This window comes from Rhinopithecus roxellana, chromosome 6 (genome assembly GCF_007565055.1).
Source record: "Rhinopithecus roxellana isolate Shanxi Qingling chromosome 6, ASM756505v1, whole genome shotgun sequence".
Taxonomy (NCBI): Eukaryota; Metazoa; Chordata; class Mammalia; order Primates; family Cercopithecidae; genus Rhinopithecus; species Rhinopithecus roxellana.
Window position 1 is genome coordinate 96,941,792 of NC_044554.1, and position 27,242 is coordinate 96,969,033.

Sequence of the window (27,242 nt, forward strand, 5' to 3'; positions counted from 1 at the left end):
TTAAATATTACGTAAGGTTTTCTTTTATTTAAAAGATCATTCACAAAATACCATATCCATAGATTTACTTTCTGTCATATAGCTGAATGTGTTAAGTGTTTGGAATTCCATTCTTACATTTAAAAGTCAACTGGATTGCCCAGAGGTTTAGATGCATTTGTTTTGTTCTTTATCTTATCCACACTGAAGATGTAAGTAGGTCATCTGAAAGCATCGGGGTTGATTGCAACCACATAATGCATGTCTTTCTGAAGTTGAGTATTGGTGTTACACAAATGGTTCTTATCTTGGAAGCAGAGAAGCTGACAGGTGGAAGGAAGGAGAGAGTGAGTTCTGTGGATTGCTGAGGCCTTTTAACAAAGACACAGTAGGAAAAGCCAAGGGTGACAGCTGGTGACCAACTACTAAGCACACTCCGCTGGGCGCCCCAGGCCACCCTGGCCCGGCCATCACCTGGCGAGGGCCTCTTCCCCAGGCTCCTGCTGCCGGCCGCCCCCAAACTGCTCCCCATAGGACAGACTGGGACTTCGGTACTGAAGGATTTTTCATCTGTTCACACACAGGGGTTCAAGCTCAAAAGCCTAACCCCTAGCACTCCCAGGTAAGTGCTGAACCCTGCACATGGGAACAATCCAGTGTGTCCCCAAGATGTGGCCACAGACCTAGACAGCTGCAGTCCTCTACGGCTATCTGAAGGTTCCTGACAGCTCTGCATAGTACAATTTAATTTAATCAAAGAAATGAGTAAAGTGCCAGATTCTAGACCCATTTTGGCTCTGAACTGAAGGGGAGGTGGGAAGCACAGTATCTCATTATGTTGCCTATACTAGGAACAGATCAACACAAACACACAGGCAACAGGGATGGGGGGAAACGCCGCGTCAGCGCTGCAGTCAGCCCAGCGCAGCGCCAGCACCACCCCCTCCACCCCCAAAGCGCCTTGGCCCAGCAGAAAAGAATCCAGCTGGCCGTTCACTGCACCCAGCCAGAGAGGGGAGCCTTGACTGCGCCCGGTGAAAGGAGTGAACTAGCTGGACCACCGCCTCGAAAGAGCAGTAACAAACACGTGTGAATGCATGCAAGCATTCACTATATCTTCTCCGTGGACTCTCTACCACTCTTCTATGGCCCCCACTTTCAGTCTCACTGTTTCTCGTGTGAGCCTATCTGCTTGCACAGTTCACTGCGGAGGGGGTCATGGAGCCAGGACTCCCTCCAAATAGGAATGGAAAGGACCTTGCAGATATTTTTATCCTAGTTGTGAAAACAAGGTGCCTCCGATTCTCTATATTCATCACAGCCAGATACCAACAAGGTCCCTGCCGTTCCCTGTCAGTGACTCTGGTTTTTGTTGGAAGCCCCAGCAATACAGAACTCAACATGCAGGTGAGAAGAGAAGCACTGAGGAAATGAAAGGAAACGCCTGGAGATGGGCCACTGTCTAAAGTAAAACGAGAAAGCAAAGGAGAAAAATGACGCAGCACTGCAGCCCAAACGCCCCCCCGACGGCGCCCACCTCCACTCCTCCAAGGAACCCCATGTGCTGCTGGGAAAACAAGGAGCAGGAGGAAAAGGACAGAAGGAAAATGGGGAAGCAGCGGAAGAAAGAAAAAAAAGCACAAACAGGCACTAGATAGATACAGCAAAGCCCAGAATGTACTAAAAACCACTTGTTAACAGCTGACATGCACTCACAAGCTGTGTTTCCGCTGTGAGGAGGCCAATGGCAGGTGCAGGAGTGGCGGCTGCAGGACGGCTGCCCGGGGACTCACCAGGCTGTGGTCCTGCTCTAACCCCCCACGCCCCATTCCCTCCCAGCCGCAGGCTCATTCTTGCTCCTTTTGAACGACTTCCTCTCTAGGTCTGGCACCCCCGAAGATAGCAGAGTTGGGATTGGCTACTTGATTGAGGGGCGTCGCGACTGTTCGAGGTTTAAGCTGGAGTCGTGGTCTCTGTGCTCTTTCCTCTGGAGGAGAAAAAGCAGAGTCCGTCAGTGTGTGGATCCCATTCCACATCCAGCAAAACGATCACGCTGATGTTGCTGTCAGCAACCCAGCCCACTTTCTAAAATTCACCTGGCCTGCTACCCCATCAGCAGACGCTCTAATGACCAAAGTGAACTTGCTATTCTGGAGAATGCGGGGATCTATGCCGACAACTCTGTGAACGTGGAGTGTGTGCCACAGGAATGCCAAGGCCCCATGGAGTGTGAACCTGATGATCCCATCAGGACAAGATGCCCTCCACTGACACACGAGCCCGTACCTTCTGTGGGTTCTCTGAAATCCATGTTGGATCCGCGGAGGGGAGGGCCATCTCTGAAGCGGCTGCCCATGGGGGGGCCTGTTCGCCGGTCACCTGGGCGACTACCTCCCCTGCCCCCTAAGAAGTCATCCCTGAAGCCTGAGGAAGAAACAGGACATTGAAATACTTTTCAAACTATCGTCTCCAAGCTGCTTATAGAATAACGTTCTGGGAATTGTTTGAGTTTAATTTTAAATTCTTTAGTTTGTCCAGTATCTGAAGTATCTCCAAAATAAAGTGTGTTAAAAATGGGTCCAAATGCCAATGTGGAGTACTGGCAGTGCTAATAGACTTCCCAAAGAAAAAGGAATCAGGATCTTAGGAGAGCAAACAAATGAGCTGTTTACATGTTCAGCTTGCAGGAAAAGTAGAAAAATATTAATACCACGAAACTGTATTTTAATATGGCTTAAAGTAAAACAAGAAAGCCTCAAAGCAGGTTGAATCCTATTTTCTAATATAAATCTATACAGTTATTTTAAAAGATAAACCTGAAATTTAGAAGTATTTACAACTTAGAACACAAAAATCACAAGAAAAAGCTATATGAAGACAAAATAAAAATACAAAGTCCCAATTTTCCTGTTTTGGCTGCATTTCAGGTGTGGGCCATTCTACAAGCAAAGCACCTGTGTGGTAAACAAAGCAGTTATCCCCAAAATTGGCCATGCCCTACAGAGGGCATAAGCAGACAGCACAGGGCCTCACCCCCACCGGTGCCTCCTCGGGGCAAAGCGTTCTTTCCCCATTCATTTGTGTGCCTGCTAAGTGGGCTCTTGGCAGAAGTAAACTGCATCTCATTTAGAAATGCTGGAATTCTCACTGGTGTGTAGGAGCAAAGAGTATTTTCTCAATGGTCTTAAGGGGCCTTTAGGCTTGTACTTAAGTGAAACCTAAGCTTTAACTGTATAACTACTGAGGTTAACATTTAGTAAAAAGAGCGGTTCACGACTGTAATCTCAGCACTTTGGGAGCCCGAGTGGGAGGATCACTTGAGTACAGGAGTTCAGGACCAGACTCGGCAACACAGTGAGACTCAGTCTCTACAAAAACACAAAAATTAGCTGGGCATGGTGGTGCATGCCTGGGGTTCCAGCTACTCAGGAAGCTGAGGGAGGAGAATCACTCGAACTCAGAAGGTGGAGGGTGCAGTGAGCCGAGATCGCGCCATTACACTCCAGCCTGGGTGATGAAGTGAGACTCTGTCTCAAGGGAAAAAAAAATAAAACTGGCAAAAAGAAGTTAAAACGTAATTAAACAAATGAGCTTGCTGCTGTTGGCTGCACACTCAGGGGTGGCCACTGCTACTCTGCAAGTGTGGTGCCAAGGCTCCAAGCTTTCAGGGAGCTCGTCTTTGAGAAGAACCCTCAGAGCCCACGGTATGCACTACACAGTCATTTTCATTATCCACAGATTCCATATTTGCAAATCCACCCAGTTGCTAAAATTCATGTTTAATCCCAAGCTGGATACCAGCGGCATTTCTGCAATCAGTCCTGGACCTGCACAGATGCGACGATCCCAGCTGAGGCAGAAAAAGACAACGCTCTGCTTGTTTCAGTTCTTAACTGTCAAGTCTTTTCACGATGAGTGTTGGGTTTTTTCCGGTGACATGGCTGTCTAAAGTGGCCCCAGGTGCAGTGTGAAGTGCCGTCTGCTGTTCCTAAGTGCAGGCTGGCTGTGAGGTGTCTTACAGACAAAACCAGCGTGGGACAAGCTTTCTAACAGGCTGAAATGATGGCATCACAGACTATTTACTATAGCTGGCCCTGAGTTCAATGTTAACACTACTAAATAAATCAACACTAACATTAAATGAGGCGTCTTTAAAATGAAGGTCACATAGGCCGGGCGCGGTGGCTCATGTCTGTAATCCCAGCACTTTGGGAGGCCAAGGTGGGCGGATCACCTGAGGTCAGGAGTTTGAGACCAGCCTGACCAACATGGAGAGACCCCGTTTCTATTTAACATATAATAATTAGCTGGGCTTGGTGGTGGGTGCCTGTAATCCCAACTACTTGGGAGGCTGAGGCAGGAGAATCGCTTGAACCCGGGAGGCAGAGCTTGCAGTGAACCGAAATCGCGCCACTGCACTCCAGCCTGGGCAACAGAGTGAGCCTCGGTCTCCAAAAAAAAAAAAAAAGTCATATAAAGCAATGTTAGGTATGATCAGCTGACGAAAATGTGCTCCGAGGCGCACAAGAGCAGTGCCACAGTGCCTCATTCAGTGTTCTAGCAACTCCACAGAACCACCTCCAAGGACGAGCAAGCGCCGACTGCATCACCCTCCCTGGTGGGGCTGATTTCTATTCTTTAAAGGTGGCAAGGGTTTTGGAAACCAATCAAGGGATCTCACACCCAGTTCAGAGACTGAGTTAAATAATATCAATTTTAACAAACCAAGTAATGAAAACAAGTCTAAACAGATGTAGACCAATAGGAGCACCGCTTTAGGGGAAATACACTGGGAGGCATATAGTCGAGTATAAGGTCCTTTACAGTCTTTTACCCACCACATTACACAGTTCAGTGAACAAGCCTAGTCAGTATTCCAACATTTAACTTCACGTTTCCCCCAAACTAAACTGTGAACTGTACCCTTCCACATGAGTACAAAGTTTACACCCTTTACTATGAGATTAAATGATTTCGACCACCAATGTCCAGCATGAAACAAATCAGCTCACACCACGCCGGTGAAGCAGATAAACACAACTGCTACTTGTGTGTCCAGGTGCGTGATGGTGCACAAGAGCCCAGCAGAGACAAATATCGGTGTGCATTAACACCAAGTGAAAGTCTCATTTCAAAATCTCCTAGGAACTAAGCAGCGGGAAATTAGGCAGGAAAGGAGAGGTCTGCCATGAACAAGGATCTCTCATCAAATCTGTTGGTGGGTTTCTAGGAAGCAAAATAATTATGAGAATCTTCGGAGTTTTCTTTTTTTTTTTTTTTTAGACGGAGTCTCGCGCTGTCACCCAGGCTGGAGTGCAGTGGCCGGATCTCAGCTCACTGCAAGCTCCGCCTCCCGGGTTTACGCCATCCTCCTGCCTCAGCCTCCGGAGTAGCTGGGACTACAGGCGCCCGCCACCTCGCCCGGCTAGTTTTTTGTAATTTTTAGTAGAGACGGGGTTTCACCATGTTAGCCAGGATGGTCTCGATCTCCTGACCTCGTGATCCGCCCGTCTTGGCCTCCCAAAGTGCTGGGATTACAGGCTTGAGCCACCGCGCCCGGCCCGGAGTTTTCTTTACAAAGCTTAGATTAACACTGGCTATTTCTGATGGTGAAATGTTTTTGCTTTCTTTGTACTTTTCTGTTGCTCTATTTTGTTTTTTACAATGAGCACGTTTCACTAAAAAAAAAATTCCATCCTATTAAAAAGTAAAAAAGATCTACTCTCACAAATAACGTATAAAGTATCAAATGAGCCATTACTCTATCGAGTGAGCCCACATCAGGTTTGAGGTGTCACCAAAACATTGCAGTTCCCACTGGAACTGGTGGCAGCAAGGCCATGGCCGTGTTCACTGTGTCTCTGCTTGGGCGCCAGTGGCCAGGCTAAGCCAAGGGTAGAAAGACGTTAGGATGTGGGCAACGTCTATAGTACCTGCAAATACCAAAGTGTCAGGGGAAAGGCTGTGCCCGGAGCTGCTGGTTGGCTCTGAGAAGACAGCTGCTGCACGTTTCAATCAGAGACCAGCTTATACATAAAACTACAGACTGACTCCACCATACTGCACTTTTATGAATAAGCTCATTTCTGACTGGCTACAGGACTTTTAAGAACTATATTATTCAACAGATAGTCACCTGTTTAGCCAAAGCTGAGTTTTTAAAAACCTCAGACTCACAAGACAACGTGCACCAGTCCCTCCCATACTTACCCATTACTTTACACCAGTTTTGTTTTGATTGGGGGACGGTGCTGACCTTCTATACAGCACAGTATGAGAGCACATCCCAAATTTGTGGGAAAGAAAACAAATTTGTTTCTTTTCCTACCTTTCTGCGTTACGACTGAAGTTTTTATCATGTATATACAAAAAAAATTTATCCTTTTGTAATTAAAAAACAGAAAACAGAGATGAAAAAAATGCTGAAAATCAATCACCCTGCAGAGCAGACGCCTGGCGCGCAGACTGATGCTTTGTGCTACGACACCAGCTGGTCTGCCCGGGTTGGCTAAGAGAGAGAACGGCGAAATGGATCATGTCCACCATGAAGGGACTGGACCTCCCCACAATCCTCCAAGAAAAAAATAGGCCATCAGCATGACCTTTTACCATGTAAGAGCCCAAACCTCTATCCTATGTTTTCTAGAAGGAACAGTACTTCTCTTGGTGCCATACACAAAACCACCGAGGAGTTTCCCTGGGCGAGAGTCTGAGAAAGACTGCTGAGTGAGATCAAGGACCCAGGAGCTGCAGGCTAACAAAGGTGACCACACAATGTGCGTGGGGCTCACCTGCCCACAGTGTGGAGCCTTCAAGTCCTGCCCCCACAGGCTCTAACAGAGGCTTACTTGCACGCCTGGGCACCATGCAGGAGAGTTATTTGTTAAAGCAACTAAATAAGTAGTCCAGCCAGGCGAACTACTCACAAGAAACAGAGAGCAGCAGCAAGGCCCCTAGGAAAAATTAAGTGGTGATGCTTTAAATACTGATACCAGAATTGAAGTCATCCCAGGAATCCCATCCACCTCTAGATTCTCGAGAGCTACCCATTCCTGAGGATACACAAAAAAGATAAAGTTGAGGCCGGGCGCGGTGGCTCAAGCCTGTAATCCCAGCACTTTGGGAGGCCGAGACGGGAGGATCACGAGGTCAGGAGATCGAGACCATCCTGGCTAACACGGTGAAACCCCGTCTCTACTAAAAAATACAAAAAACTAGCCGGGTGAGGTGGCGGGCGCCTGTAGTCCCAGCTACTCGGGAGGCTGAGGCAGGAGAATGGCGTGAACCTGGAAGGCGGAGCTTGCAGTGAGCTGAGATCCGGTCACTGCACTCCAGCCCGGGCGACAGAGCAAGACTCCGTCTCAAAAAAAAATAAATAAATAAATAAAATAAAGTTGAGGTCGTGTCATTACCTTGCTGTGCAAACATGGAAAAATTCATTTGGAAGACATACAACTCACGTGGTGGAAGGTTCAGTGAAATCATTTTAAGAGTTTTTGCTTCCAACAGAAAAAAACCACACCAAAACAAAACAAAAACCAGGCTTGCAGAAGCATCAGCCGTTCTTTCTAGGATTTTACGCAAACTTTTAAGAGCTCACAAGAACCTATCACACCTATGAGATAATTGAGTTCTACTAGGAACGTTCAGGAGCTGGAATTGGTAGGCATACTGTAAGTCTTTATGTTCAGCTTAGAAGAACCAATCACCTCTATCATCTGGTCCACCTTTTCTGAATCCAAAGCCACCTTTGTCTTGTTTTCTGCCTTCTGCAATGTCCACACGAAGTGACCGATCGCCCAACAGCTAATGATAAGGGGAAAAGAGTGTAAGTATTGGCAAAGAAGAGAATCTCAACTGTTCTGACAGAGAAAACCTGAGGATACTTACTGCACCATCGTATGTCAAGGCTTCCTTAAGGGAATCCACTTCATCGAATTCTACATAGCAGAATCCTGGAAAAGAAAAAACCCCGATTTCCTCAAGTAATTCTGGGTTAAAGATGTGGGAAGATCCTATTCATACTATTTCTCCACATCACAACTACCAATCTGTTGTCTAGATGCTGGCAGACTAGGAGAGCCTGAAGAAGCACACTTTACTATCAGCAGATAGAACCTGACTGGCATTCCTCCCTCTCAATTCTATTCTATCAGTCAGAAAATGCTAACTGAACATGCACTGAAATAGCAGCTGCGTTTCTAGAAAGCTTTCTTCTTATTTCAACCATAATATTCAAACCTTTCTCAGGCCATTTGCAGAGCTCTTCTGACTCCTGAATGACTATTCAATCTAAGTGAGGATGAGATTTCACAGATTTCAAATTTGGTACCTAAAATTCTTTGAAGAAAGAGGCTTAAAGTGCCGATTTAACTTACTACTCAGGTAGTTGATATCAAATTTGCTTCACAAGGCTAAAAACATATCCTTGGCAACTAGGGCATTCTTCTCTGAATGTTAATTAAAAGACAGATGGCCTGGGTCCAAGGACATGTTACTGACAACCTGTGTCCCTGATGCCAAGGGTCTGACATTGCCCCTTCCTTGCTGTCTGCAGTCTAAATCCAGTTCATTACTCCCCAGATGCTGGTACTGCACGCTGCATGCCCTCTCCCCCAGCATCCTTGCCCTGTATAATAACTTAATAATCACACTTCACCTTTGAAGCCCACTAGACCGCAAGTGCTTTGAAGGCCTGAGTCCAAACTTCCCGTTTACCAACTGTGTGTGAACAACATACTGCCTTGGAGGCCGGGCACGGTGGCTCATGCCTGTAATTCCCGCACTTTGGGAGGCCGAGGCGGGCAGATCACCTGAGGTCGGGAGTTCGAGACCCGCCTGACGAACATGGAGAAACCCCGTCTGTATTAAAAATACAAAATTAGCCGGGCGTGCTGGCACATGCCTATAATCCCAGCTACTAGGGAGGCGGAGGCAGGAGAATCTCTTGAACCTGGGAGGTGGAGGTTGTGGTGAGCCGAGATTGCGCCACTGCATTCCAGCCTGGGCAACAAGTGCGAAACTCCATCTCAAAAAAACAAACAAACAAACAAACAAACAAAAAACATACTGCCTTGGCTGGAGGGATGTCCCCCCAGCTTTCCTCCCTAAGTGGATTCAGTATTGTGAATAATGGAGAAAACTATCCCTGACTTCACAGAGGCAACAGACGCCCTATCATGGACCTCATCTTCTAGAGCTGCTCAAGTGAAGATGGTCCTCTATGAGCCAAACTCCAAAGCCTGCAGCGACTGAACCAGCCCAAAGGCTAGGCTCACCCACACACTCCTACCCAAAGTTTAATTCCTAATGCTTGCTAGCAAGCAAACTGGTGGAGCTTACTTTCACAAATGTAACTAACATATTTGCTTTCACTGTTTGATTACACACTACATGTGGCTTCAGATTCTCAAGTCAAAAAGATTAAGAATGCCACCGACACACAAAACCACCCAGGTCAGCAAGGCCTTCTCGACTGCTGGCATAGCTCCTGGCCATAAGTTACCCCATACTTGTCACAGATGTGCTTTTGGGTGGATTATGCGGGCCAAACATCCTGAGATCTAGCACTGTGCACTTACGAAGCAGGCACACTTCCTTCAGGAAGCCCTGCAGGCAGGAGACTGCTGCACGGATCCCTTCTTCCTGCTCTTTGCTCCCACACCCTACAGACACACAACCTATAGACACCACATCTGAAATCTCAGCCAGTCCTCCCAAGCACACTCTCCAAATTTACAAATGCACACTGACAGCGCTAGCTTCTTTTCTTCTGGGTTTTATGACAACTGGATGACAGGATAACTACCAAGAAAAATCTACGAGTCATTCCAGGAGAAATGTGCCTAAGAGTCCTCAGTGCTATTCCTCTCTCTCTTGGGGAACTCCTTTACTGGCAGACAGGACTGCTGTAGAGGTCAGGCTCACAAACCTGGGCATACGCCATGTATTTCTACGAACTACACTGTGTACAAAACATTTTCCCCTAAGTGAACTGAAGAGCTATGAGTTGAAGAGTTATGCTTCTTTCAACTATGTAGACCAGGCAAATGCTTAAAATACTTTCCTGATTGGAGCCTCTGGCTCACAAATCTATTTTTATTTAGAACCCCTTCCCATCCTCCCCCACCCCCTTACAGTAATATGCAGTAAGAATCCTCCAAACTCACCTTTAAATTTATCTGTGTCTTTGTCTCTGACTAGCCGTATACTCCTTATGCTGAGATCCTTAAAGATAGCATCTATGTCGCCCTGAACGGTATTAAAAGGTAGATTTCCTACGTAGGCTGTGTAGGGGGGCTCTGTGGGCAACTCCTTCTGGCTACGGGAACCATGGCCACCAGCACTGCCGCGGGACCTATGAGGGGAGACAAACAGATTCAAGTGTGCCCAGCGTGGAACAAGCAAAACAAGTAAAGTAGTCTTCCGCTGAGCTACGCCACCAACGCAACGCCCCAGGTGAGGCACTCTGCTCGAATGCACCATAAGACTGTTATAGCTGGGCGCGGGGGCTACGCCTGTAATCCCAGCAGTTTGGGAGGCTGAGGCAGGCGGATCCCAAGGTCAGGAGATCAAGACCATCCTGGCCAACATGGTGAAATCGTGTCTCTACTAAAATACAAAAATTAGCTGGGCATGGTGGTGCGCGCCTGTAGTCCCAGCTACTAGGGAGGCGGAAGCAAGGGAATCACTTGAACCGGGGAGGTGGCAGTTGCAGTGAGCCGAAATCATCCCACTGCACTCCAGCCTGGCAACAGAGTGAGACTCCGTCTCAAATTAAAAAAAAAAAAAAAGACTATGTTATAGAGAATGGCCAGAGAAAGAAAAAAAAAGGAAAAGAAAATTTTTTTGAGATAGACTGTCACTCTGTTGCCCAGGCTGCAGTTATCTCAGCTCACTGCAACCTCTGCTTCCCGGGTTCAAGAGATTCTCCTGTCTCAGCCTCCTGAATAGCTGAGATTACAGGCATGTGCCACCACACCTGGCTAATTTGTGTATTTTTAGTAGAGACGGGGTTTCACCATGTTGGCCAGGCTGGTCTCCAACTCCTGACCTCAGGTGATCTGCCTGCCTCAAGCCTCCCAAAGTGCTGAGATTACAGATGTGAGCCACCGTGCCCTACCCAAACATAACATACCTTCCTAAGACAACTGCTTCTCTCCTAGTCACTCAGAATCTGTATCTGCAGTATTTATGTCCTAAAACCTAAGCAAATACCCTCCTTCACACACCGTGGTGCTAAGAAATACAGAAATGGACCATCTAGAAGTAATGTTGTACTGAGATGAAGGATTACTGAAGTTGCTTAAGTTTAACACATTCACACATAATATAATTATTTCTCCTATAGCTTGAACCTGGGACGCGGGGCTTACAGTGAGCCAAGATCATGTCACTGCACTTCAGCTCGGGCGACAGAGTGAGACTCCGTCTCAAATAAATAAATAAATTTATTTATTTATTTATTTATTTATTTCTCCTTATTGCCTGATTATGGGCATAAGAATGTCCTAATAAAAATTTTATATGTTACACAGCAAGTACTGACGTACATAACACTCTCATGCAATACTTCACAGGGTCCTCAAATACATGGCGTGCATTACCAATCCATTTCAACCTCAATGTCGTCTCCTCAGCTGTATCAAGCGTCGTTTACTCTGCATAGGTACTGGTTTAAATCCAGCCTCTGTCACGTACTAGCATATGACCTTGAGAAGTTTTTCAACTTCTCTAAGCTTTATTTATTTGTAAAATTGAGTTAATCCTAACACAGCACTTTGTGAGGCTGAGGTGGATCACTTGAGGTCAGGAGTTCAAGATCAGCCTAACATGGTAAAACCCCGTCTCTACTGAAAATACAAAATTAGCTACGTGTGGTGGCGCATGCCTGTAATCCCAGTTACTTGGGAGACTGAGGCAGGAGAATCGCTTGAATCCGAGAGGTGGAGGTTGCAGTGAGCCAAAATCGCGCCACTGCACTCCAGCCTGGGCAACAACAGCGAAACTCCATCTCAAAAAAAAGAAAAGAAAGAAAGAAAAGGAAAGGAAGGAAAGAAAAGAAAGAAGAAAGGAAAGAAAGGAAATAAATAAATAAATAAATAAATAAATAAATCAGAATATAGTATAACTAGATGATTGTATCAAAATGATATTGCCATGGGAATGCCCCAGGAGAGACTCAAAGTCGTTAGGAGTGGAAAGCCAAGACAGCCAACATTTGTTTTCAAGCAGGTCAGCATAAAGGGCATGTGTGCAGGTATACAGCAAGGATTTCGCAAACAGGGCAGAATAGTCACTTCTGCATTCACCAGCATCATCTAATTGTACCATTATTTCAACCTTATTGTAGACTTGAAAATTTTCAAAATAAAACATTTGGAAAACTCAGGAGGAAAAAAAAAAATTAAGGGGGTGATTTTTTTTTTGAAACAGACATTTAACCCATTTCCTGTCTGCTCCAAGGATACTGTGCTGGCAGCCAGCTGCAGTTTTTTTTCCTAAACGGGAAATGCGTTCGAATAAATGAGATCCTTCACGACAACCAAAGACCTGCTCAAAGTCACCCTCTTTGCAGGGGAAATATTAATATGCATCTCAGAGGGCAACTGGGTCTTTCATCTACATACTGCTAGAAACACAACGGAAATTCCACTTCTTCCTGAAGAACTTCCAGGTGTCTTGCAGACAAGCACTATTCAATAAAGCATGTTTCTGGCCGGGCGCGGTGGCTCAAGCCTGTAATCCTAGCACTTTGGGAGGCCGAGACGGGCGGATCACGAGGTCAGGAGATCCAGACCATCCTGGCAAACACGGTGAAACCCCGTCTCTACTAAAAAATACAAAAAACTAGCCGGGTGAGGTGGCAGGCGCCTGTAGTCCCAGCTACTCGGGAGGTTGAGGCAGGAGAATGGCATAAACCCGGGAGGCGGAGCTTGCAGTGAGCTGAGATTCGGCCACTGCACTCCAGCCCGGGCGACAGAGCGAGACTCCGTCTCAAAAAAAAAAAAAAAAAAAGCATGTTTCTAAAGTAGAAGGGTCAACCAAGCTGTGATGATTCTTAGATGGTAAAAAAAAAATTTTAAGTTTCCAAATTCACAATTCTGGTACTTTCCAACAGGAAGTTCCACGTTCTGTTCTAAGACCACCAGAAAACAGGTTTGTAAGTGAACTGCATCCTACCTGCCCACTTCTCCCATCTTTCCGGGTCTAGCAAATGTGACTTATTTTGCATTTCAATAACCTTCCCAATAGTACTTTATCGCTGGTATCTCCAAAACTATAAATCCTAAAATATTTTCAATAAGATACTATTTAGCACTGGATAATAAATACATGAGTTGCAGTATAAGGTCGGGCCCAGTAGCTCATGCCTGTAATCCCAACGGTTTGGGAGGCTGAGGCAGGAGGATCACTTAAGGTCAGCAGTTCAAGACCAGCCTGGGCAACACAGTAAGACCCCATCTCTATAAAAAATACAAAAAATTAGCCGGGAGTGATGGTCCACACTTGGAAGTCCCAAGCTACCTGGCAGGCTGAGATGGGAGGATCACCTAAGCCCAGGAGGTTGTTGCTGCAGTGACCTGTGATGGCACTACTGCACTCCAGCCTGGGTGACAGAGACTGTCTCCTATAGAAAGAAAAAAAAAAAAAAAAAGCCAGGCGCGGTGGCTCATGCCTGTTAATCCCAGCACTTTGGGAGGTCAAGGTGGACGGAATACCTGAGGCCAGAAGTTCAAGACCAGCCTGGCCAACATGGTGAAACTCTGTCTCTACTAAAAATACAAAAATTAGCCGGGTGTGGTGGCACACACTTGTAATCCCAAGCTACTTCAGAGCCTGAGGTGGAGCTTGCAGTGAGCTGAGACTGTGTCACTGCGCTCCAGCCTGGGCTACAGAGCCAGACTCCATCTCAAAAACAACAACAACAACAACAAAACCCAAACAAACGAAAAACAAGACACAGTATAAACGTGTCGAAAACCATAAAAACAGAGGGTGAATGTTAAAAAAAAAACTTTAAATTCATTACTCAACATTAAACATCTAGCAATGTGTAATGATGTTAAAGACTGCTTTGTATGTAAGCAGCTCACAGCTGTGTGGGGCATATAAAACACGTATATATGCAGATATGTTTCTGTGTATAAATGTGTAACATATACATAAAAACTAAAAAGGAGGGTGAGGATGAAGAGAGATGAAAAACTCTCAGTGTTTGATGTAGTTGCTGAGTAAGGAAAATGGAGGTGCGAAGGCTTGCTAATTGTGCTTGAACTTACAGAGTAGAGGAACGGTGGAACTGAGATCAGGCCAGACTTGACCCCTGATTGAGCATAGGAAGCCCATGTGAATGCCATTAAGATGATGGGGCACTGCTAAAAATGCACTAGGATAGGAAGGTGGCTCTGGCTTTGGAAAAGATAGAGAAATCTAGTTTGGGGCAATCCGTTTTTGAAAAATTAGCACATTGCCAAATGGCAGCACCTAACAGCTAACTGGTGATATAATTCTGGAGCAAAGATACACCAAAGCCCACCAAATTGCTCAACTTACTCGTGCCTCACAAAACCGCCAGTGGCTTAATACCCTAGACTTTTCAATAATTACCAAAACAGTCCTAAATATTACCACACCCTACCTGATGTAGTCCCTTCTCCAGGTCTTAGGCACTTTTTACCTTTTCATCCCATTCAATGAAATCACCAGGGGCAGCGGGGCTGGGCCATGGAGGTAGACTTCACTCAAGCTAGCACGGATGAAGTGTCCACTGTGTGACAGTCACTTGAGACACAAACCCCAGGGTGTCCATCACATAGGATGACACAGATCTGTTACCCACCAATTCATTTACAAAATCAAATGTCAGAAAACGCTGAGCTAATCTGACATGTTTCACGAGATTCAAGTTTGGGAGATTACTATCTAAACAAACAAGCTGTGCTTTGTGAAATTCAGCACCTTCCTACACATCAGTAACAACACGGGAGAACAGATGCACCTGACACCTTAGCGAGCTTGATGGAGGGCCTCTGCCAAATTACCTCTGTACCTACGTTTTCTTGCCTATTATTTTTCAAACATTGATTTTATAAAGTTTAAAACTGACCATAAAAACATTTCATAAGTACCAAGTGCTATGTAAAAGTTTAACAATTCTACCATGCTCCTGGGTAGACCGACAGGCTTGAGGCTACACTGGGCTGGCAGGAGTGTGTGTAGAACAGGAACAGATCAGCAGAGCGTGTCAATTCAGGACACCTGAAGTCAAGGTCTGTGCTGGAAACTCCCTGCCACTACTAAGCGGTGTCCTTTCTACTGCCCATTAGGGACAGTCTATTGATTATGAAAGATTAACGTAGTCAATTACAGCCTCAGTAATTTAGGAAATCCCACTCTCAGCTCCAAGTGTGACTAAAATCCTTGACAGGCGAATCACTTTTCCTTACTCAAATCAACCACATATCTTCATGTCTACAAAGGGTGGAGAGAGTGTAGAGAAGGCACAAACTTAAGACCCAGTTTCTGCCCTCAAGGAGCTGGTAACTTGGAAAGGAGAAATCACATCACAAGCAAAGGACTGCAAAAAATCCAGGAGACAGCAATGAGAACAGTCTCTCCGCGATGGAGCAGTTGGGAGCCAGGATATACGGCACAGCAGAGGGCAACAGAAGCGGGACTCCACTTCCAGGTGGCAGATGGGGCCAATACTGAACCCTTAGGATGAGACAGAAAAGATGTGTAGGTGTCAAAGGGGACTGAGAGGGTAACTATAAAAAGAAGCCAATGTAAAGAGTAGATGTTATGAGGGTAGGGATGTGATCCAGTAAGTAGATGCAACAGAAAGTCGAGTGCTCAAGGCTGGGCATAGGCATGTGGCTCCGGCCTGTAGTCCCAGCACTTTGGGAGGCTGAGGTGGGAGAATCACTTGTCAAGTGGGCAACAGGGCAAGACCATTCCTCCAAATTATGAGACACGTCTCATTTAGTCCTCCCAACAGAGGAGTTTCTAGCTCTCATTTGGGGAAAGTAAGGCTCAGGAGGGTAAAGTAGCGTAAACCAAAGAAAATGACTGGGCAGACGCCATGGCTCACACCTGCAATCCTGGCACTTTGGGAGGCCAAGGCAGGGAGATCACTTAAGCTCAGGAGTTTGAGACCAGCGTGGGGAACACGGCAAAACCCCATATCTACAAACAGGTAACGTTTGGGATTTTGACAATCATCAAAAATGGTTAAGCTCTCAAAGGTCAAGCCTTTTATTTGATAAATACCATTTATACTACCTATTATAAACCATAACAGTATAGAGAAGAGCAGTCACTTAAAAACAAAGAGTAGTAGGTAATGGGTATACAGAACAGGTCACTATATTATGCTTTGGTTCATGTTTTAAATTTTCTACATTTTTCTGTAATGTTTTGCATATTCAAACAATCCAAATATACAAAGTCATCTTTGCAAAAACTGGGAAAAACTGAACACTGGATACTGGAAAACCTGTTGGTTAAAGAAAAAAAAAACCAAAAAACTAAGCCCTTATCTGCTAGAAACATACTCAAGTATGAAAAGCATGTAAGAGGCTGGGTGTGGTGGCTCACGCGCCTGTAATCCCAGCACTTTGGGAGGCTGAGGCAGGTAGATCACGAGGTCAGGAGTTTAAGACCAACCTGGGCGACCAACATGGTGAAACTCCATCTCTACTAATAATACAAAAATTAGCTGGGCACAGTGGCAGGCACCTGTAATCCCAGCTACTCGGGGGGCTGAGGGAGGAGAATCGCTTAAACCCGGTTTGGAGGGGCGGGGGATGGGGTTGGCGGAGGCTGCAGTGAGCTGAGATCGTGCCACTGCTCTCCAGCCTGGGAGGCAGAGACTCCATCTCAAAAAAAAAAAAAAAAAAGGCTGGGCTCGGTGGTTCACGCCTGTAATCCCAGCACTTTGGGACGCTGAGGTAGGCGGATCACCTGAGGTCAGGAGTTCGAGACCAGCCTGACCAACATGGAGAAACCCTGTCTCTGCTAAAAATACAAAATTTGCCGGGCGTGATGGTGCATGCATGTAATCCTAGTTACTCGGGAGGCTGAGGCAGGAGAATCGCTTGAACCCAGGAAGTGGAGGTTGTTGAGCCGAGATCGCGCCATTGCACTCCAGCCTGGGCACCAAGAGCAAAACTGTCTCAGAAAAAAAAAAAAAGAAAAGAAACAAAACTATATATCTACTACGGTAGTCAAAAATTGCTCTGAAGCATGTAATATACTTACCAACACAAAGATGAGGATTAAAATTAAATAAATAAAAACTATTTTAGAATGATAGGTGGCTAGGATTAGCCTTAAATTATCCTAGCCCACACCTCCACCAGGGAAGACAGATGTAACAGAAATAGCCAAAATGTTTATGAGGTTAAAACTGGGAAAGGAATTGAGTTGTTGAATGGGTATAGAGTTTCTATTTGGATTATGAAAAGGTTCTGGAACTAGATAGTGGCAATGGTTACACAACACTATGAAGGTATTCCATGCCACTAAATTGTACACTTAAAAATGGTTGAGGCGGCCGGGCGCGGTGGCTCAAGCCTGTAATCCCAGCACTTTGGGAGGCCGAGACGGGCGGATCACGAGGTCAGGAGATCGAGACCATCCTGGCTGACACGGTGAAACCTCGTCTCTACTAAAAAAATACAAAAACTAGCTGGGCGAGGTGGCGGGCGCCTGTAGTCCCAGCTACTCGGGAGGCTGAGGCAGGAGAATGGCGTAAATCTGGGAGGCGGAGCTTGCAGTGAGCTGAGATCCGGCCACTGCACTCCAGCCCCGGCGACAGAGCGAGACTCCGCCTCAAAAAAAAAAAAAAAAAGGTTGAGGCTGGGCGTGGTGGCTCATGTTTGCAACCCCAGCACTTTAGGAGGTCAAGGCGGGAGTATCCCTTGAGGCTAGTTCAAGACCAGCTTAGGCAACAAAGGGAGATCCGGAGTCTACAAAAAAAAAAAAAAAAAAAAAACTAGCTGGGAAGGGGCAGGGTGGCTCAAGCCTATAATCCTAGCACTTTGTGAGGCCAAAGCAGGCGGATCACTTGAGGTCACGAGTTCGAAACCAGCCTGGCCAACATGCTTGAACCCCGCCTCTACTAAAAATGCCAAGTGTGATAGCAGGTGCCTGTAATCCCAGCTACTCAGGAGGCTGAGGAAGGAGAATTGCGTGCACCCGGGAGGCAGAGGTTGCAGTGAGCAGTGAGCCAAGATAACGCCACTGCACTCCAGCCTGTGCGACAGAGCGAGCCTCCGTCTCAAAAAAAAAAAGAAAAGGACTGGCCGGGCTAGTTTGAAGTTATACTGAGCTATGATTGTGTCGCTGCACTCCAGCCTGGAAGCGGGGGGGGGGGGGTTGAAATAGTAAAATGTTATGTATATTTATTACAGTAAAAATAAAACTATGGCCACAGTGGCTCACATCTGTAATCCCAGCACTTTGGGAGGCCGAGGCAGGCGGATCATGAGGTCAGGAGATAGAGACCATCCTGGCTAACACTGTGAAACTCCGTCTCTACTAAAAATACAAAAAATTAGCCGGGCGTGGTGGTGGATGCCTGTAGTCCTGACTACTCGGGAGGCTGAGGCAGAAGAATGGCATGAACCTGGGAGGCAGAGCTTGCAGTGAGCCAAGATTTCGCCACTGCACTCCAGCCTGGGTGACAGAGTGAGACTGTCTCAAAAAAAAAAAAAAAAAAAGAGAAAACTAAATAATGGCTACATTAGAGTTCCAAATACTAGTCTCTACCTTTGTTTACATATTAAAATGTTAAGATTAACTTTTAAATGTTAGAAAAGTGAAGGATTAGGCCAGGCGCGGTGGCTCAAGCTTGTAATCCCAGCACTTTGGGAGGCCGAGATGGGCGGATCACGAGGTCAGGAGATTGAGACCATCCTGGCTAACACGGTGAAACCCTGTCTCTACTAAAAAATACAAAGAACTAGCCGGGCGAGGTGGCGGGTGCCTGTAGTCCCAGCTACTCTGGAGGCTGAGCCAGGAGAATGGCGTAAACCCAGCAGGCGGAGCTTGCAGTGAGCTGAGATCTGGTCACTGCACTCTAGCCTGGGCGACAGAGCGAGACTCCGTCTCAAAAAAAAAAGGCTGGGCGCGGTGGCTCAAGCCTGTAATCCCAGCACTTTGGGAGGCCGAGACGGGCGGATCACGAGGTCAGGAGATCGAGACCATCCTGGCTGACACGGTGAAACCTCGTCTCTACTAAAAAAATACAAAAACTAGCTGGGCGAGGTGGCGGGCGCCTGTAGTCCCAGCTACTCGGGAGGCTGAGGCAGGAGAATGGCGTGAACCCGGGAGGCGGAGCTTGCAGTGAGCTGAGATCCGGCCACAGCACTCCAGCCTGGGCAGCAGAGCGAGACTCCGTCTCAAAAAAAAAAAAAAAAAAAAAGAAAAGTGAAGGACTAGAAAATTCCTGTCCAATCTAGACCCCTTGATATTCTTCCCTTAACAAAAAATTATTTAGGGATGGGCACAGTGGCTCACATCTGTAATCCCAGTACTTTGGGAGGCCGAGGCAGGATTGCTTGAGCCCAGGAGCTTGAGACCAGCCTGGACAACACAGCAAGACCCTGTCCCTATTAAAAAACAATTATTTAGCTCAAGCAACACTTCTTTACATCTGTGCAGTCTCTGAAGAAGGCCAAGATGTAATCCTTTGGTCCTATTCTCGCCTCAAGGGCCACACCTTTCTTCCATTCAGCAGTCCCAGAGACTTAAGAGCTGCTGTATCACTGCTGCTAAGGCTTCTTTCAAAGGTCCTCAACACTGAAGCTGCGCAGCCCTTCCTGTTAAGATGAAGTTTCAGAGCCTGGCCATCCTGACTATCACCTTCTTCTTCATAGGCTCCAGTGTACTGATGCCTTAAAATATGGTTCCCAGAATGGTTCACAATAGTCCACATTTATAAAGCAAAGACCTATACTGATCTCACAACAGGTCTTTGCATTAATACAAACCAAGGCAGGGGCACCAAACTGCATTACTCATGCTTTTCCACAATGCACTTGAAGTATTTAAAACAGGAAGAAAAATCACAGCTTCAATTAGGAACATCCTTGGTAAAGCAGTAAAAATGAATCATGACCCACTTTTTAATACCCTATGTTATGAAACATGCAAAGCACTTCTCCTGCATACACAAGCATGATGGCTGCTCCAGGAAAAGCGCTTGAGCTACAAGCTGAACTAGCTGTTCTTTCTATAGAACAGCATTTTTCACCTGAAGGGAGCGACAACAAACTATGGTTATTCAGACATGGGTATTAGTTTTTTAAAAATGAAGTTAGTCTGTTCCCTGAAGTAAAACAACTGTATTTGGGTTTTTTTGTTTGTTTGTTTTGCGACAGGGTCTTGCTTTGTCGCCCAGACTTGAGTGCAGTGGTGCAATCACTGCTCACTGCAGCCTCAACCTCCAGGACTCAAGTGATCCTCTAGCCTCAGCCTCCCAAGTAGGTGGGACCATAGGCATACTCCACCACACCCAGCTAATTTTATTTTTGAAAAGACCTTGTCCAGACTGGGCTAGTGTGTCCTCCCGCCATGACCTTCCAAAGTACTGGGATTACAGGCATGAGCCATGGCGCCTGGCCAAAGTAACAGTATTTGTTGCCAATGGTAGAAGTCAAGCTTTCAAGCAAGAGTTTCAGAAAACCTGTATCCATCAACATAAGCCTGACAGCCTTTCAATATTCACAGACTTTTCTAACATCTATGGTGAATGTGACTTTGATACTGTATAACAAAATGGTATCAACATTTGGAAGATCTGCATGGCTCTGCCTGGCTCAGTAAACAGGACTTTTCCAAATCACCAACACATTACAAATGTATGCACTGGTAAAGGATCCAGTCAGACAGAGTACAAGATAAAGTGACTTTTTTTTTTTTTTTTTTGATACAGAGTCTCACCCTGTTGCCCAGGCTGGAGTGCAGTGGTGCAATCTGGGCTCACTGCAAACTCCACCTCCCAGGTTCAAGCGATTCTGATTCTACCGCTTCAGCCTCCCAAATAGCTGCGACTACAGGGGCCCACCACCACGCCCAGCTAATTTTTGTGTTTTTAGTAGAGATGGGATTTTGCCATGTTGGTCAGGCTGGTCTCAGACTCCTGACCTCAGGTGCTTCGCCCGCCTCAGCCTCCCAAAGCCCTGGGGTTACAGGAGTGAGCCACCATGCCTGGTCAAATGATGAATTTTAATGTAAAAGTATTAAGAGTTTATTGATAAGGTTTCAGGTTCCACATTGCAACTAACCTTCACAGAAACTACTGCTTACTGAGTTATGGTATAGAATCAAATATGAATATCCAGAATTACCTGATTACTTCTCCCATTTCCAACTACTTATCTGTGCAAGGATTAAGCTGCTCCACAAAAGTCAACCAAAGTAACACATTCCAAGAGTGGAGACAGATGCAGGTATAACAAACCAGTTGTATCCTATTAAGCCAGACATTTAGAAGGCTCCAAAAATGTGAGTACGCATGAAAGACAGGGGAAGAGTGTGTAGAACAAAGGGAGGTGACGGCCCCCCTAGCCCCGTACTGGAGGGCCAGGCTTAACCAGAGGCTTTTCATCCATGGAGCAGTCACATACTTGAGCACCTTCGGAAGGTCCTGATCAAGACGGAAAATCACATAAAACATGACATAGGGAAACTTCGAAGAACATTCAACTTACACAAAAGAAATCTTAGACGCACACACAGCTGTCACTAGGTTCTATCAAAATCACGCAATCACACTCATTTCGTGCCCGAGTGTGCAGGTCTAATCAGCTACACATGATGCAAAAGCAACCAGGTGGCAAATACTCTCCTGAACCTTCTAGGGGAAGCTGGAAACCAGAGTGTGATCCTGGACAGACATTCAGAGTCTGCTTTGTACGTTCTAAGCTTCCAGGGAGACTCCTTAAAACTGTGAAGTCTTTCCAGAACGCTAAGCTTAATTTCTTTTCTTTCCTTTTTTTTTTTTTTGGAGACAGTCTCACTCTGTCGCCCAGGTTGGAGGAGTGCAGTGACATGATCTCAGCTCACTGCAACCTCTACCTTCCTGGTTCAAGCCATTCTCCTGCCTCAGCCTCCCAAGCAGCTAGGATTACAAGTATGCGCCGCCACACCCGTTACCTTTTGTATTTTTAGTAGAGATGGGGTTCTGCCACATTGGCCAGGGTGGTCTTGAACTCCTGGCCACAAGTGGTCCACCTGCTTCGGCCTTCCAAAGTGCTGGGATAACAGGCATGAACCACTGCACCCAGCCACTAAGCTTAATTTCTAACAGAAATATAAATTGTGGCCGGGCGCGGTGGCTCATGCCTATAATCCCAGCACTTTGGGAGGCCGAGACGGGCGGATCACGAGGTCAGGAGATAGAGACCATCTTGACTAACACGGTGAAACCTCGTCTCTACTAAAATACAAAAAAAATTAGCCGGGCGTGGTAGCGGGTGCCTGTAGTCCCAGCCACATGGGAAGCTGAGGCAGGAGAATGGTGTGAACCCAGGAGGCGGAGCTTGCAGTGAGCTGAGATCGCGCCACTGCACTCCAGCCAGGGCGACGAGTGAGACTCCGTCTCAAAAAAAAAAAAAATAAAAAAAAATAAAAAAAAATAAAAAAAATAAAATAATAAAAAAAAAGAAACATAAATTGTAGGCTGGGTACTGGGGCTCACACCTGTAATTCCAGCACATTGGGAGGCTGAGGCAGGAGGATCCCTTGAGCCCAGGGGCTTGAGACTACCCTGGGCAACATAAAGACACTGTTTCTACAAAAAAACACAAAAATTAGCTGGGTGTGGTGGCGCACCCTGCAGTCCCAGCTAGTTGGGAGGCTTAGGTGGGAGGATGGCTTGAGCCTCGAAGGTCAAGGCTGCACTGAGCTATGCCTGCCACTGCACTCCAGCCTGGGTGACAGACGAAGAGATTAGATAGATTAGATAGATAGATAGATATAGATAGATAAATAGATAAATGTTTCTAACTCATATGTGGGGAAAATGAGGCTCAGAGAGGTGAAGGAACTTACTTCGGATCACACAACTAACACATGGCTGAACTGATAAAACTCTGGTCTGCCTTATTCCAAAGCCAGGGCTTTTGCATCAACCTCTTAGCAGAGACCTCTTAGCAAATCCCAGTAATTCTGGTTAACACTTTTCACAGAGGATAATGGTTCGGAATTAAGCAATGGAACACTTGGAGTGAAGAAAGAAGGATAAACAACCCAAACGACTTGACATTTGACAGGTAAACAGCATTTTAAAATAAGCTTTTCAACAGCTTTACAGGCCCTAGCATCAGTGAAAACTAGCTGTAGTTTTTATACACTGCTTTCCTTCCTTTATGTATGTCTTAAAATATGCTTAGAGACAGGAAGTAGAATGGTGGCTGCCAGGGACCTCAGGGAAGGAGGGCAATAGGGAATTACTATTCAAAGGGGACAGGGTTTTAGTTTTACAAGCTGAAGAGTTAAGGAGCTGGACAGTGGTGTTTATTTGTACATTACAAATACACTCAATACCCCTGAAATGTATACTGAAAAATGGGTAAAATGACACATTTTATGTGTAGTTTACCACCATAAAAAATTTGGATAAAAATATGTTCAGAAATTTACACAGAGATGCTAAGCTTAAAGATTCAAAGGTTAGAATTCTAAACTCCTAGGCTGGGCATGGTAGCTCATGCCTGTAATCCCAACACTTTGGGAGACGGAGGTGGGAGGATCGCTTGAGTCCAGGAGTTCAAGACCAGCCTGGGCAACATAGTGAAACTCATCTCTATTTAAAAAAGAATTTTAAACTCCCTAACTGAATCTTGATAAAGAATAAATTTGGAGTTTTGTCAGTTTTTAGATGGCACCATTTCAGCCACCTCAATTCTTGCCACCTCCAAGTTCCACCCTAATTCTCAGGATTGGTGGTTTTCCACTAAGGACCCATAGCTTTGTTGCAATTAGAAATGTAAAATCAGTATTACTCTGCACTTTACTGCCAATGGCAAATGAGAAACTGGAACCTCACAAAGATAATCTAGCAAACTGCAAAACAAAGTCCATTCAAGATCTGGTACAATCAACTCTTGATCATTTGGAATTTTGTTTTGATTTGCTTGCTGAACAATGCAATCCCTGATTCTCTCCCTGGCCGCTGGGGACATGCCTTTATAGGCTCGGGGGAAAAAAGCAGTGGTTCAATACTGTTTCCTGACAACTGCACTGGTTATTAAACACAACTACAAAATAAACTCACGAGGATGGGTAATTACCAAACTATGTTTTAAGATTACAACTGTTTTTAGAGTTCAGGCCTACCATTTCTTTCACCTGTGACCCAAGTGATTTAGAGGTGAGATGTATTAGCCTGTCTGAGGCATTTTAGACAAGGGAGAAGGTGCCTACACAAGTACCAAACAAAGCAGTATTAAAAATGCTTTCCATAGGTGGCAATCTTCTATGATGCTTAAGCACTATAAAGCAGTGACATCTGTTCATGTGGACATAATTAAAACAGTTGAGGCTGGGCGAGGTGGCTCACGCCGGTAATCCCACCACTTCGGGAGGCTGAGGCAGGAGAATCGCTTGAACTCAGGAGGCAGAGGTTGCAGTGATCCAAGATCGCACCATTGCACTCCAGTTTGGGCAACAAGAGCGAAACTCCATCTCCAAAAAGAAAACAAAAACAATAAAAAAACCCACAAAAACATATGTATAAATGAATACATAAATTCACCAACAGGGTTTTAAAACTACTTTTAAAAGTAGCAATACTTTACGTACTTTTACATGCATATGAAGCCAAATAGAAAATTCCAAGTCAGACATAGAAGATGCTTAACAGTAAAGAGACTTTCTATTAGGAAGTTTAAATGATGCTACCTAGGAGACTTTCCTGTCAGTTTCTGGAGTATACCTGGGGCAAATGGCTAATATTTTCATTTGCCTGTGGATATTTGAAATTAATAGCATCTTAACAGAAATTTACTTCTGATTGTTCCAGGCACTCCCCAAATGTTAAAATTTGACACCAGAAGAGCTGGCAAATGTGTCTGAAGGAATATTTTTTTTTTAAATCCCCACACTCAGTTTAACAAGGCCACCTTACTGTAGTTCCAATGCAACTAAAATTTAAATTGACCACGCTGTTTAAGAATTTTTCTGGGTACTGCTGTGAACGTTTTTTGGAATTAGAAAAAAAAAAAAAAACCCCTAGTTATTAAATTTCGAAATGACTTGAGAACAAATTTGATGTCTAGAAACCTACCCCAAAGGCGATAATATCATGTCATCCAACATTTATTTCTTTTTTTATTAGCAAATAAAATGTTCTTTGGAATGACAATAGCTCCACCTACCCCAACACACTTCCACGTTACAGCATCATGAATATTAGCTACACTCCTGCACTGAAACAAGCTTTTGTTTGAGCCGTTCTCAAACCAAGGTATTAAAAGTGATCATTCTTCAACAAACAAAGATACTTCTGGACTGCACCCCAGGAGACCGAACACCTCAGTGTGTACTATTGTGTTGTTATCCTGGGAAAGTAATCCTTTCTACAAGAAAACACAAAGCCTAAGTGTGTCCTTGACAAATAGCAAGATGTTCATAGCCTATATTCTAACGAGGCAACTTGTATTTTTTTCTTAAAGTGCAGATTCCTGGAAATTAAACACCAAGAGCTGTCTATTCAGAGATGTTTCTTTTAAGCAAGGTGTTTCAAATATACATAGTTGTCTGCATTTGACAACGATCAGGACGAGGCTAAATGCGGTTTCTTCTCCAGGTCAGAGGGAGAAACCAGGGAGAAATAAAATTGTGCCAAAGAGCACGTAGCACCTGTCAAGGCACTGTGACCCAAGACAGATTAACACAAAGAAGCTACGATGGATTTGTTTCCTCGGTCTCCCCCCGCCCGCAGGGAGTCGTACCATCCCCGGGCCAGAGCCGCCAAATCCCTGCCTCACACGTAAGGGGAAGGGAATTGCTCCTTTTGGCTTCCGACCTTCCCCAGTCGGCCGGCCTCATGGCGAAGGGGCCAGGGGCCTGCAGAGCGGGCAGACAACGGAGGGCCGCAAAAGAGGCCAGGACCAGAGCGGGACAGGCCGTGTGGTCCGCACCCCGGCGCCGCAGCTCAGCCCCGCTCTTGTCCTACCGTAGGGGGGATGGGGCTTGAGGCGGGCGCTCGTCTCCGGGCACTCGGAGCTGCCGCGGCCGAGGCAGGGCAAAACCGACACGTTGTCGTTGGCGGGAAGCAGTGGAAGGGATCCGTCCCGCGCGCAAGACCCCGAGCACCCAGCCGCCGCCGCCCCGTCTCCGAGCGCGCCATTTCCAGGCCCCGGCCCTCCAGGCACCGCTCCTAGGCCTCCGCGGGCCCCCGGGGAGGCCCCCGCCTCCCGCCGCCCCGGCTGAGCGCAGGACTGCCGCCACCTTGACGGCCCCGACTCCGCCGGTCCCGCAGCCCTCGCCGGGGCCCGCGCACGTTCGCCTCACCCTCTGCCGCCGCCGAAGCTGCTGTAGGCCCGATCGTCGTAGGTATCGAAGTCCGCCATTTGCCGTCTCCGCTCCGAGAGGAACCAGGGTGAGCGAGGAAGGACCCCGCAATATAACTCCCCCCCGCCCCGCCGCCGGGGCTGTCCGCCGCGCCGCCTGATCGCAAATTCTTCGGACGCAGGCACGCGCGCACGGGCGCGCACGCACGGACGCTCGCCGCGCCGCACCAGGCCCTGGGCCCACGGGCAGCTGCTAGCGCCCTGCGCTCTGCGGCCCACGTGGTGCGGCGGCGCCCCAGCTGGACGCATGCCCCGCTGCCGCGGCCCATTATGTGCTGGCCTTGAGGCTGCGCCCGCCGCTGCCTCCTATCCCCGCCGCGCCCCGCCCGTGCGCGCCGGCCTTCCGGGAGAGTCGGCGGGGAACTCCCTCTCCGGTTCGCCTGGAACCCTGCCTTTCGGCCTCCAGACCTGGCAGGGACCGCGGAGGCCTGTCACGTTTGGACCCGCGAGTGGTCCCCGGATGACACCCAAGTAAAGGCCACCTCCTTCTCCAGGCAGGAGCTGGCCACACGATGAGGATGCCCCGGAAGGGGGTGCGAGGCTGTGGGATACAGACTCGAATCCTGCCTTTCAGGGCTTCCTCGCTGACTGGTATTGGGGGGTTTTGAGAGGAGAGAGTATAGGTGGTCGGTGGCTTAGCAAGAGAGACTGCACATCTCGGTTTTTTGCGGAAGTCGT

The 27,242-nt window shown here is 46.6% G+C and overlaps 1 protein-coding gene across 1 annotated transcript; it reads right to left on the minus strand.

Annotated features, from left to right (window-relative positions):
• EIF4H (eukaryotic translation initiation factor 4H) lies at window positions 1-26,752 on the minus strand. The gene is made up of 6 exons (XM_030932289.1): window positions 26,506-26,752; window positions 10,149-10,336; window positions 7,870-7,934; window positions 7,689-7,785; window positions 2,266-2,403; window positions 1-1,966 (listed from the first exon to the last, which is right to left on the minus strand). Exons 1-6 carry the CDS (start codon window positions 26,562-26,564, stop codon window positions 1,827-1,829), a joined length of 687 nt encoding a protein of 228 aa, XP_030788149.1. The 5' UTR covers window positions 26,565-26,752; the 3' UTR covers window positions 1-1,826.
• Between the last annotated feature and the right edge of the window lie 490 nt (window positions 26,753-27,242).